The sequence below is a fragment of the Carlito syrichta genome, unplaced genomic scaffold (assembly GCF_000164805.1).
Source record: "Carlito syrichta isolate Samal-C Ts95f unplaced genomic scaffold, Tarsius_syrichta-2.0.1 Scaffold120742, whole genome shotgun sequence".
Lineage (NCBI taxonomy): Eukaryota > Metazoa > Chordata > Mammalia > Primates > Tarsiidae > Carlito > Carlito syrichta.
The window spans coordinates 8,550-20,416 of NW_007064838.1; the positions used below are offsets into that span (position 1 = coordinate 8,550).

The 11,867-nt window shown below is 50.2% G+C and overlaps 1 protein-coding gene across 1 annotated transcript in view; it reads left to right on the top strand.

The window, feature by feature from the left end:
• IL6R (interleukin 6 receptor) overlaps positions 1 to 11,867 on the top strand; it is a 63,994-nt gene that overhangs the window by 898 nt on the left and 51,229 nt on the right. The window contains exon 3 of the mRNA XM_008048171.2: positions 3 to 78. Within this exon, the coding sequence (XP_008046362.2) occupies positions 3 to 78 (76 nt within the window). The remainder of the gene's footprint in view (positions 1 to 2; positions 79 to 11,867) is intronic.

Below are 11,867 nucleotides of genomic sequence, written 5' to 3' on the forward strand. Positions count from 1 at the left end.
CCGTCCGCTGCGCGCTGCTGGCCGCCCTGCTGGCCGCGCCGGGGGCGGCGCTGGTCCCGGGGCGCTGCCCGGCGCTGGGTAAGCTCGGAGCGCACCTGGACGACTGGGGCGGCCGGCGGGTGGGGGCGCCGCCGTGGCCGCCGCAGACTGGGGGAGGCCGGAGGGAGGAGAGCTCCGCCTTTCCTGGGCTGGCTTGGGTCCCCGCGGGCACAAGGCGCCAGCCCGGGGCTGACCTGGCCGTGTGGACGCGGGTCGTCTTGCGCGCCCTACGCCCGCGCCCTCCCTGGGCTGCCCTGTGGCTGGGAGGCTCCCTGGCGACTGTGTGCAGGACTTGGGGTGTTCTCGGAAGCCCGAGAACTGCCCAGTGCTCCCAGGAGTCTACACAACTGTGTTCCTGGTTACTCTCAAGGAGATGCCAGAGAGGGTGCGCCCCAGCCGGGTGGTGTCCCCGTCCGGGCGTCCTTTGCACCAGCGCCTCTCTTCCTCCCTCCGCTTTAGGGGGCCACCTCGCCTTGCTCTGCCCCCACCCCCGCGGGTGTATGTGTGGGTGACAGTGCCCTGACTGTGAAGGGACTGACATCATGGGCGCTGAGTCACGGATCCTCCCGTTGCACGGGCTCACTTGAGCGGGTACCAGCTCTGGCAAGCCCAGTGCCCCAGTCCTGGGAGTTGAGTGGGGAGGCTGGAGAGGAATTGCGTGCTGGACTCCCCTGCCAGACTGAGAAGGAGGGGTGAGGGAGAGGACAGGGCACTTGTTGCTCCTGTAGACTGTAATCTGTGTCTGGCAGCCTGGCCCTGGCTGCGAGCCCAGCTGCGAGCCCAGCTGCGTGTCTAGCCTCTCCTCTGGAGGAGCTGGGCAACTGCTTCTCTAGAGGTTTATTTTAGGGTTTGAGTGCTTCTTTGAGGACACAGTAGGAAATCAAGGGCCAGCCGGCAGGCTTCTGGAACAGATGGCTGGGGAGGCCAGAGGCTCTGGCTTTCACTTTGAGACCCAGCTGCCTCTTGCCCTGGGTGAACACCCTGTTTGCTGTCTCCCTGCCGGGAGATAACTTTCTGCAGCTAGAGGCTGGACCAGTGTGCCTGCAACTCTCTTTGCTTTCTGGATGGTTGTGGTCCCTGGAAGAGAAAAGGAAGGATTCCTTTTTCCATGCATACGCACGACTCCTGCCAGTAACAGCCAGTGTTGGTTGAGGCCTCTTGTGCTTTGATATATTTTCCAATCCTCCACATAAAACTTTGTTTGGAAGAGGAGACTGAGGTTCAGAGAGCTTGGGTTGGGAAGTTAGCAGGCCCAGTTGGTGGAGGCCTGCTCTGTCCCTGGACCTGTGCTCCCATGTGGCAGATCCCTAAGGCTCTCAAATGTAGAACTAGACCAGCAGGCAGAGCTGGGGGTGTTTGGGGTGAGCTGGGAATCACTCTCATCTGGCTGAATGCCGGGGCAGAAGAGGCTGCGGAAGGGGAAGCAGCGGCCCAGGCTTGCCCCGGTGATGTCAGGGGGATACAGGCAGATTTGAGGCCTTGGTTGGCCTCGAGGGAGCAGGGCTCCCTTGCCTGCCTCTGCGGCTGCTCATGCCACACCCCAGGGCTGCTGCTCCAGGGAGGCTCCTGCTGCCTGCTTTCCTCCTGAGAGGTTGCAAGGCACTTTGAGGGCAGCCGGTTGCAGTCAGTTCTCCGTTTCCCAGGTGTTCGGGAAGGATGGGCAAGGAGGTCTCATGGCCTGGACGGCCTATGAAAGACAGAACTGAGAGTCTGGGGAGGAACTGAAAGTCCTTCCAGCACAGAAGGAAAACGCAGAGAAGTAAAAACACCCAGCTCCTCTCCCACACCCACACAGGCTCAGCCCACAAACTGGAGAGTAAAAATAAAGAAATGGTACAGGAAGCATGGAGCAAATGACTGTGAGATGTTTCGCTTTAGAGAAGTGAGGAGCAGGGGGGTGGCAGGGGCTGGAGCTGGCTGTGAGGGGAAGTCCACAGGCCTGGGTGTATGGCTTCTGCAGCCCTGAGGCATGTTCTGCTCAGGATCAGCTGCCGCCCACGCGTCCAGGAGCTGCCGGGTGCCTCAGGTGTCCTCACTGTCGAGGGACCTGAACTAGCTGGGTCCTAGGCTTCTTCCGGCTCCACGCTCTGGGTGCTGGTTGTGGAAAGCCTGGACTCAGGCGACACAGATTCCTCTTTCTACTGCAATGAAAAAACACACAGAACAAGCACGTACACCTTTGAGTGTCTCAAAGTCTTGTCCCAACTTCTGAGCTTCCCTGTAGGGCAACCTTTTTCCTGCCCCCACACCTGCTTGCATTCCTAGCCTCACCTTAAATCAGTATTTATTTCTTTTTCTTTTTTTTTTTTTTTTGAGATAGGGTCTTACTCTATTCAGGCTGGAGGGAGTGCAGTGGCACGATTATAGCTCACTGCAGCCTCGAACTCCTGGGCTCAAGCGATCCTCCTATCTCAGCCTCCTGAGTAGCCGGGATTACAGGCCCACGCTACTACACTGAGGTAGTTTTTTATTTTCCTTTTTGTAGTGACGCAGTCTATGTTGTCTAGGCTGGTCTCAAACTTCCTGGTCTCAAGCAAGCCTCTCGCCTCGGCCTCCCGAAGTGCTGGGATTACAGGCCTGAGTCCTTCCATCCAGCCCTAAATCAGTATTTCTCTAAAGGATAGTTCTGAGCCTAGCATCAGATTTGGTGTGTATTGCAGGTGAGAGGGCTTGGTGAAAATGCTGATTCTTGGCTTCCTCTCATCTGCCTAGATGGTGTGGTTGAGAAACTGATTGAAGCCCCTCCCCCTTCAACTTTCCATGCCAGAAGCCTCTCCCTTTGGCTCTGCCGCTTGTTTATTAATTGCAGCAAATGTTTACTGAGTCCATGTAATGCCTGTGGGGCCTGTGTGGGGTCAACCATGCAGACTCTACCCTACAAGGAACCTGAAAATGGTCAAGTGTGGATCCTGAGAAAGATCGAGAAAACCCAGACTCTCTGACTTGGCCCGCCTGGTACCTGCTAACTGCAGACAAATTGTCTTGGGGTGTGAGGGGCTTAGAGAGAGAGGAAGCGCCTCCGAGGACCAAGATCCCGAGGCGACAGGTGCACTGACCCCAACGATGACTACGTCACCTCCTCTAGGACCCTCAGCAAACTGGGTCATCAGCCACTTCCCTTGCTGGTGCTCACAGCTGTCACTATGCACCCTCTCCCCTTCTCTCCCTCTTTCCCTGTCCCACCAGGCCTAGAGGCCACAGACCCAGCAAGTGAGAACATTCCCAGCCACCGAGTCTAATCTTGGTCTAAAGCTTGCTCTAATGCTGTAACCACTAGCCTTGTATGGCTATTTCAGTTTAAATTAATTAAAATTAAATCAGGCCTGTAATTCCAGTACTTAGGGAGGGCTAGGTGAGAGGATTGCTTGAATCTAGGAGTTCGAGACCAGCCTGGGCAACATAGTGAGCTCTCATCTATATTTAAAAAAAAAGAATTAAATGAAATTAAAAATTTAGTTCTTGGCCAGCCTCGTTGGCTCACGTTTATAATCCCAGCACTTTGGGCCGCTGAGGTGAGAGGATTGCTTGATCCCAGGAGTTTGAGGCCAGCCTAGGCCACATAGCGAGACCTCATCTCTATTTTTATTTTTTGAGTTGCAGTCTCACTCTGTCGCCTAGACTGGAGTGCAGTGGCATGCTCAGGGCCACCATAGCCTCGACCTGCTGAGCTCAGGCGATCCTTCTGCCTCAGCCTTTCAAGTAGCTGGAACTACAGGCACGCGCTAACATGCCCAGCTTATTTTTTAATTTATTGTAGAGACGAGGTCTCACCAAGTTGCCCAGGCCAATCTTGAACCCCTGAGCATAGATAATCCTCTCACCTCTTCCTCCGAAAGTGCTGGGATTACAGGCTTAAGTCACCGTGCCCGGCCATCTCTGTTAAAAAAAAAAATTAGTTCCTTGGTTGCACTAGTCACATTTCAGGTGCTCAGCAGCCAGTGTGGCTTGCAGCTACTGGATGGGACAGCACAGACACAGAGCATTTAATCACTGCAGAAAGTCCTGCTGGACAGTGCTGGGCTGGAGTGCTCATCTGCTCCTTCCAGAGGTTTTCTGTTGCCCTTCCTTTATCCCTCTCCGCCTTCTTTCTCCCCCAAACACAGCTCATTTTGTATAAGTAATGGCTGAGGCTTTGAAGCCAGACAGATCCCTGCCTTCCCCCCACTGCCTTGTAAAAATGATACGACCTTGGCCAAGTGATCTAATTTCTCTGAGACTTAGTGTTCTAGCAAATATAAATAATTATACTACCTCTCAGGGTGATTATGAAGATTAAATGAGTTAAGTGAGGTATTAAACAGTGCTTAGGGGGAAAAAAAGTCCCCAGCACGGAACAAGTGTTTAAAGTAGTGCGGCGCTATCATTCATTCCAAAATTGTATTTGAGCTCTTACTCTGGTCCAGGCACTATTCTAAGGGCAGGAGATATCACATTGAAGAAACAAGACACAATCCCTGGCTTTGTGGGGCTTCCTTCTAGTGGGGGAGACAATTAACAGGATGTAATTTAAATACATGGTATGCTAGTGACCAGCATTAAGGACAAACAATAGCAGGGGAGGGAGACAGGCACTGCGTGTGCCTGTTGGGGGATGGGGTGGCATGGCACTTTATTTTTCTGCCCCATGTGATCTGTAGGAATTTTAAAATTTAATTTTTTTTTTTGAGTTGAAGTCTTGCCCAGGCTGGAGTGCAGTGGCATGCTCACAGCCACCGTAGACTCAACCTGCTGGGCTGAGACAATTCTTCCACCTCAGCCTTCCAAGTAGCTGGAACTACAGGCGCATGCCACCATGCCCAGCTAATTTTTTGATTTAGTGTTGGGGGGGGTCTCATCGTGTTGCCCAGGCTGTTCTCGAGCCCATGGGCTCTGGCAATCCTCTCACCTCGGCCTTCCAGAGTGCTGGGATTACAGGTGTGAGCCACAGTGCCCAGCCTTATGTTTAATTTTTAAAAATAAAGACTATATTGCTTAACTATGTTGCAAGACTAACCAAATAAAGTCTCTGTTGCATAACTATGCTGGGTTGCCCAGGCTAGTCTCAAACTCCTGGGCTCAAGCAGTCCTCCCACCTCGGCCTCCCAATGTGCTGGGACGACAATCATAGCCACTGTACCCAGCCGATTTTTAAATTATTTATTTATTTATTATGTATTGATTTCACAGTGTGGTATTTTAGCCGTAAGGCCAGGAAAGGCCTCACAAAGAAGATAATATTTGAGAGAAGGCCTGAAGAAAATATAAGAATATTTAGGAATTCCCTGTACTCATATCTTGGGCAGGAAGTTTTCTGCCTTTTTTTTTTTTTTTTTTGAGTTGGAGTCTCACTCTGTTGCCCAGACTGGAGTGCAGTGGCAGCCTCGACCTGCTGGGCTCCGGCGATCCTTCTGCCTCAGCCTTCTGAGTAGCTGGAATTACAGGTGCACGCTACCACGCCCGGCTGATTTTTTGATTTATTGTAGAGATGAGGTCTCGCCTGCCCAGGCGGGTCTCGAACCCGCGGGCTCAGGCAATCCACTCACCTCAGCCTCCCAAAGGCGCAGGATTACAGGCTGAGCCACCGAGCCCAGTCAGATTTCTGCCTTCTTAACAATCAGTGTTACCCAAAGGTCATTATGTTCTGGAGAAGCGATTTCTGGGGACACAACAATTACCCTCTTCTCTTGCCTGGAGCTCCCAAGAGGTCAAAAGACCCTAGCAGCTGAGCTCCATGACTCATGCCTGTAATCCCAGCACTTTGGGAGGCTAAGGTGGGAGGAGTGTCTGAGGCCAGGAGTTTGAGACCAGCCTGGGCAACTTGGCAAGACCTTATTTCTACAACAAAAAAAAATTAGCCTAACCTGTAATTCCAGCTACTTGGAAGGCTGAGGCAGAAGGGTCTCCTGAGCCTAGCAGATCGAGGCTGTGGTGGCCGGGAGCCTACCTGCCTTTGCACTCCAGCCTGGGCGACAAAGTGAGACTCCAACTCAAAAAAAAAAAAAAAAAAGTCCCTGGCAGAGTCAGACTTTTCTGCCACTGGGTCAGGCCTGACTTGCCCTGAACTTCTGTAGCCTCCCACCTTCCCTTGCCAGCGCTGCCTGGTCGTGTCTACCCTTGGGAGGGAGTGTGCCCCTGAGGCCCTGCATCCTGGCTCCCGCCTTAGCACCTATTCTCCGAGTTAGTTCCTACTCTAATTCCCAAAAAGCATCCGTTAGTTTTCCCTTTCTCTGATGGTTACCGTAACTGTTAGCATTTATCGAGTGCCAACTGTGTGCAAGTAGCAGTGCTGGGCCCTTGGCATCTGTGACCTCGCTTAGTCTTCATGAGAGCCGTGGTTGAGAGGCATGCTGGCCCTATTGCATAGTTGGTGGGCCACAGGACAAAATCAGAGGACAGTTTTGCACATGCAAAAGTTGAGCTATCTGTTAGACGGCAGGAGAGGATGCTGGGAAGGAGCTGAATACAGGAATTAAGAGTTCAGGATGAGGCCGGGTGCAGTGGCTAACACCTATAATCCTAGCACTTTGGGAGGCTGAGGTGAGAGGAATGCCTGAGCCCGCAGGTTCGAGACCAGCCTGGGTAACATGGTGAGACCTCATCTCTACGATAGATCAAAAAATTAGCTGGGCGTGGTGGTGCGTGCCTGTAGTTCCAGCTGCTTGGAAGGCTGAGGTGGAAAGATCGCCTGAGGCCAGCAGGTTGAGGCTGGAAGTGGCCGGAAGCATGCCACTGTACTCCAGTCTGGGTGACAGAGTGAGACTCCAATTAAAAAAAAAAAGTTCGGGATGAGGACTGAGCTTCAGGTATGAATTTGGGAGTCATCTGCAGGGAGATGTTATTTAACGCCTTGAGGGTGGCTGAGATCATCTTGGGCAAGAATGTAGACAGAAGAGAATGGGGAGCGGGACTGATCCCTGGAACACACCAACCTCCTGAGACTGGTGGAGGAGGAAACAGCAAGGGGAATTGATTAAGTGATGCCTGAGAAATCGGCAGAATTGGTGTTCTGAAAACCAACTGAGGAACGTATGCCCAAGAGGAGGGAGCAACTGAGGTCAAGTACTGCTGAGAGGTCAGGGCCAGTGCAATGGCACACGCCTTGTAATTCTAGCACTTTGGGAGGGTTGCTTGAGCCCAGAAGTTCAAGATCAGCCTGGGCAACATAGTGAGATCCTGCCTCTTACAAAAAAAAAAAAAAAAATTACTGCTGAGAGGTCAGGTAAAAGAACAACTGAGATTTGACCAGAGGATTTAGCAACAGGCAGGCCGGTGGTTGTGACCTTGCTATGAGGAGTTTTGGTGAAATAGCAGGTGTCAAAGGCCGGTGGGAATGGATTTAACATAGAACAGGAGGAGGAAAATTGGAGACCGCAGGTTTAGGCAACTCTTTTGAGGAGTTTCGCTATAAAGGCAAGTAAAGAAGTGGAGTGTTTGTTGACTGGAGAAGTCGTGTTAACAAAAGGGAGTTTTGTTTTGTTTTGTTTTTTGTTTTTCAGCCAGAGTCTTACTCTGTCACCTAGGCTGGAGTACAGTGGCATGCTCACGGCCACCGCAGCCTCGACTTTCTGGGCTCAGGCAATCCTTCCGCCTCAGCCTTTCAAGTAGCTGGAAGCCACTACGCCTGACTAGTTTTTTTTTCTTTTTTTGAATTTATCGTAGCGATGAGATCTGGCCAAGTTGCCCAAACTGGTCTTGAACCCCTGGGCTCAGGCAATCCTCTCACCTCTGCCTCCCAAAGTGCTGGAATTACAGGAATGAGCCACCGCACCCGGCAACAAAAGGGAGTTTTTAAAAAGATGAGAGAATGATTAGCATTTTTTTTTTTTTCTGAGTTGGAGTCTCACTCTGTCGCCCAGACTGGAGTGCAGTGGCCGCTCCCGGCCACCGCAGCCTCGACCTGCTGGGCTCCGGCGATCCTTCCACCTCAGCCTTCCAAGTAGCTGGAACTACAGGTGCGCGCTACCATGTCCGGCTAATTTTTTTGATGTATTGTAGAGATGAGGTCTTGCCAAGTTGCCCAGGCGGGTCTCGAACCTGTGGCTCAGACAATCCAATAATTAGCATGTTGACTTGCCGCAGGAAATAATCTAATAGGGACCAAGTAAATTGACAGAAGCGAGAATTTCTAAAGCAGTTGTCTTTGAGTAGGCAAGAGGAAATGAAGGCTCAGAGAGGTTAAATACCTTGCTCAAGACCACATAGCAGGGAAGTGGCAGACTAGGAGCTCCGAACCTGGCTGTCTCCACTGTAGCACGCTTGGGATGGTAAGGCTATCTCCTCTCTGCCCTGTGTCTTCATAGAGACCCTCCAACATCATACTTATTGGCATGGCATGGTCAGCCCCCCTCTTGCCCCAGGAAGTGCCCACTGCTTTATTCTAAGTCTTGAGAAATCCCAAAGGCCATGGTGTAGGTGGAAGCTGTTGCACCGTGGCCCCTACTTCCTGGCTTCCAAATCCATCCATATCACTTTCAGGCAGGGGAATGCTTTACGCCCACACTCACTATCAATGTGTTCTCTCTGGGAGAGGCAGCTGGTGTGACGGAGAGAAAACAACTTTGGGGTCAGGCAGTTCAGGCCTGTCTCCTCGCCATCTGATTTAACAGCTAGAGGAGCTCTGGGCAAGTCACTTCAAGCCTTCATTTTTTTTTGAGTTGGAGCCTCACTGTCTCACCCAGGCTGGAATGTAGCAGCACGATCACGGCCCCCGCAGCCTCAACCTGCTGGGCTCAGATGATCTTTCTGCCTCAGGTGTGCACCACCATGCCCAGTTAATATTTTTGTCTTGACGAGGTCTCGCCATGTTGCTCAGGCCAGTCTAGAACTTCTGGGCTCAAGCAGTTTTCTTGCCTCAGCCTCCCAAAGTACTGGGATTATAGGTGTGTGCCACCATACCTGGTTTGCTCATGTTTTTATTGAGAGATCAGGTATGTTCTGAAAAAGAGCTAAAGTTTCTACATTAATTATCTAATGTAATCTTCAACAGCAACATTTGAAATAGCAATTATTATTATTATTTCCATTTTATGGATGAAAAAAGTGAGGCCAAGGGAGGATTAGAAACTTGCTCAAGGCCACAAAGCTAGTGAGTGGCTGAGCTAGAGCTGGAACTTGGGTCTGTGTGAATCCTGGGCTTGAACTTTTGACCACTATACCTAGTGGAAAGAGTTCCCTTATTTTTATTTTCTTTTTTGTTTTTTTGAGTTGGAGTCTCACTCTGTCACCCAGGCTGGGGTGCAGTGGCACGCTCACAGCCACCACATCCTCAACCTGCTGGACTCAGGCAATTCTCCCACCTCAGCCTTCCAAGTAGCTGCAACTGCAGGCATGTGCCACCATGCCCAACTAACTTTTTCTTGATTTATTGTAGAGATGAGGTCTCACCAAATTTCCTGGGTTGGTCTAGAACCCATGGGCTCAGGCAATTCTCTCACCTTGGCCTCCCAAAGTTCTGGAATTATAGGCGTGAGCCACCCTGCCTGGCCCACCAACTTTGTTTACCTGGTCCCCTTTTGATGGGCATTTAGTTGTTGTTTGTTTCTTTCTCTTTTTTTTGAGTCAGAGTCTCACTCTGTTGTCAAGACTGGAGTGCAGTGGTATGGTCATGGCCACTGCAGCCTCAACTTGCTGGGCTCAAGTGATTCTTCCGCCTCAGCCTTCCAAGTAACTGGAACTACAGGTGCGTGCCACCATACCCGGCTAATTTTGTGATTTATTGTAGAGATGAGGTCTCAGGTTGCCCAGACTAGTCTCAAACCCCTAGGCTCAGGCAATCCTCTGAATTCCGCCTCCCAAAGTGTTGGGATTACAGGCATGAGCCATCCACACCGGCTAGTTCTTTCTTAATGTTGCTGTTGCAGACAGTGCTGCAGGGAATAACCCTCTTGTGGTATGAGGGAGCCCGGGTACATCTGCAGGATCAATTCCTGGAAGGGGAATTGGTGGTTCAAAGGCCATGTGATTTGCATTCAATAGGTGTTGCACCAGTTTATACTCCCAGCAGTCCTTGAGACTATCTGTGTCCCCACACCCTAGCTGCAAGTGTGTTAGATACACCTGGTATCTACACAGAAAATGGTATCTGTGTGGAATTAATTTGCTTTTGTCTTATCTGAGTGTGAGTGTGTTTTTTTTCATGTCTAACAGTTATTTGCATAATCTATTTCTGTGACCTACTTGTTCATATTCATTGCTGTTTTAAATTTATTTTTATTTTTTACTTTTTTTGAGTTGGAGTCTCACTCTGTTGCCCAGGCTGGAATGCAGTGGCATGCTCATGGCCACCACAGCCTCAACATGCTGGGCTCAGGTGATCCTTCCGCCTCAGGCTATCAAGTAGCTGGAACTACAGGCGTAAGTCACTACACATGGCTACATTGCCATTTTAAAAATTGAGTCGTTGATCTTATTGTTTATAGAAGTTCTTAACATACTCAGAAATCTAGTCCCCTATGATATGAGTTGTGTATATTTCCAGTTTGTCATTTGTCTTATTTTGGTAGTGAGGGCGATTTTTTTTTTTTTTTTGAGTTGGAGTCTCACTCTGTCGCCCAGACTGGAGTGCAGTGGTCGCTCCCGGCCACCGCAGCCTCGACCTGCTGGGCTCCGGTGATCCTTCCGCCTCAGCCTTCCGAGTAGCCGGAATTACAGACATGTGCTACCATGCCCGGCTGATTTTTTGATTTATTGTAGAGATGAGGTCTCACTGCCCAAGCAGGTCTCGAACCCGCGGGCTCAGGCAATCCACTCACCTCAGCCTCCCAAAGGCGCAGGATTACAGGCTGAACCACTGAGCCCAGTGTGAGGGTGATTTTTAACGTGTGTGTGTGTGTGTGTGTGTGTGTATGTGTGTGTGTGTGTGTGTGTGTATTTTTTGAGTTGGAGTCTTACCCTGTCGCCCAGGCTGGAGTGCAGTGGCACACTCATGGCTAGCGCAACCTCGACCTTAGGCTGTCCTTCTGCTTCAGCCTTTCTGGTAGCTGGAACTATAGGCACGCACCATGTTGCCTAGCTAATTTTTTTGATTTTTATTGTAGAGTTGAGGTCTCGCAAAGTTGCCCAGTTTGGTCTTGAAACCCTGGGCTCAGGTAATTCTCTCTTCTCTGCCTCCCAAAGTGCTGGAATTATAAGCCTGAGCCACTGCGCCTGGTCTATTTTTAAAGATTCTCCTTTTTTTTCTGGTACTTTAAAGAGTTTTAAAAGTTTAAATATTTGATCCATTTTGAATTTCTTATTAAGTGAGTTATGAAGTCTGATCCCAACTGTTTTTTTCTAGTTGTAACCTGACATCCCTCTACAGTTTATTGAATAATCCTTCTTTCCCCCACTAATTTTAAAAGTTACCTTTAAAATCTACCAAATTCTTGTTGGGTTTGTATTGCCTCTTGGCATAGTGAATACTTAATACCAAATTCTTGTTGGGTTTGTACTGCCTCTTGGCATAGTGAATACTTAAAAGCACAGATTTGGAGGCCCAGTTGTCTGCATTTGAATCCAGACTCACTCCTAATAATCCTTATAACCTCAGCCCTCTCTTCTGGCAAATAGACTATTGGGGAGATCAAGTTAGTTGATCCATTTAGGAACTTAAGATATTGCCTGTATGTACCAAGCACTCAGACTAAACTTTTTTAAAAAATCATAAAATATACATAACATAAGATTTATCATCTTTTTTTTTTTTAGTTGGAGTCTCACTCTGTCGCCCAGACTGGAGTGCAGTGGCTGCTCCCGGCCACCGCAGCCTCGACCTGCTGGGCTCCGGCGATCCTTCCGCCTCAGCCTTCCAGTTAGCTGGAATTACAGGCATGCGCTACCATGCCCAGCTGATTTTTTGATTTATTGTAGAG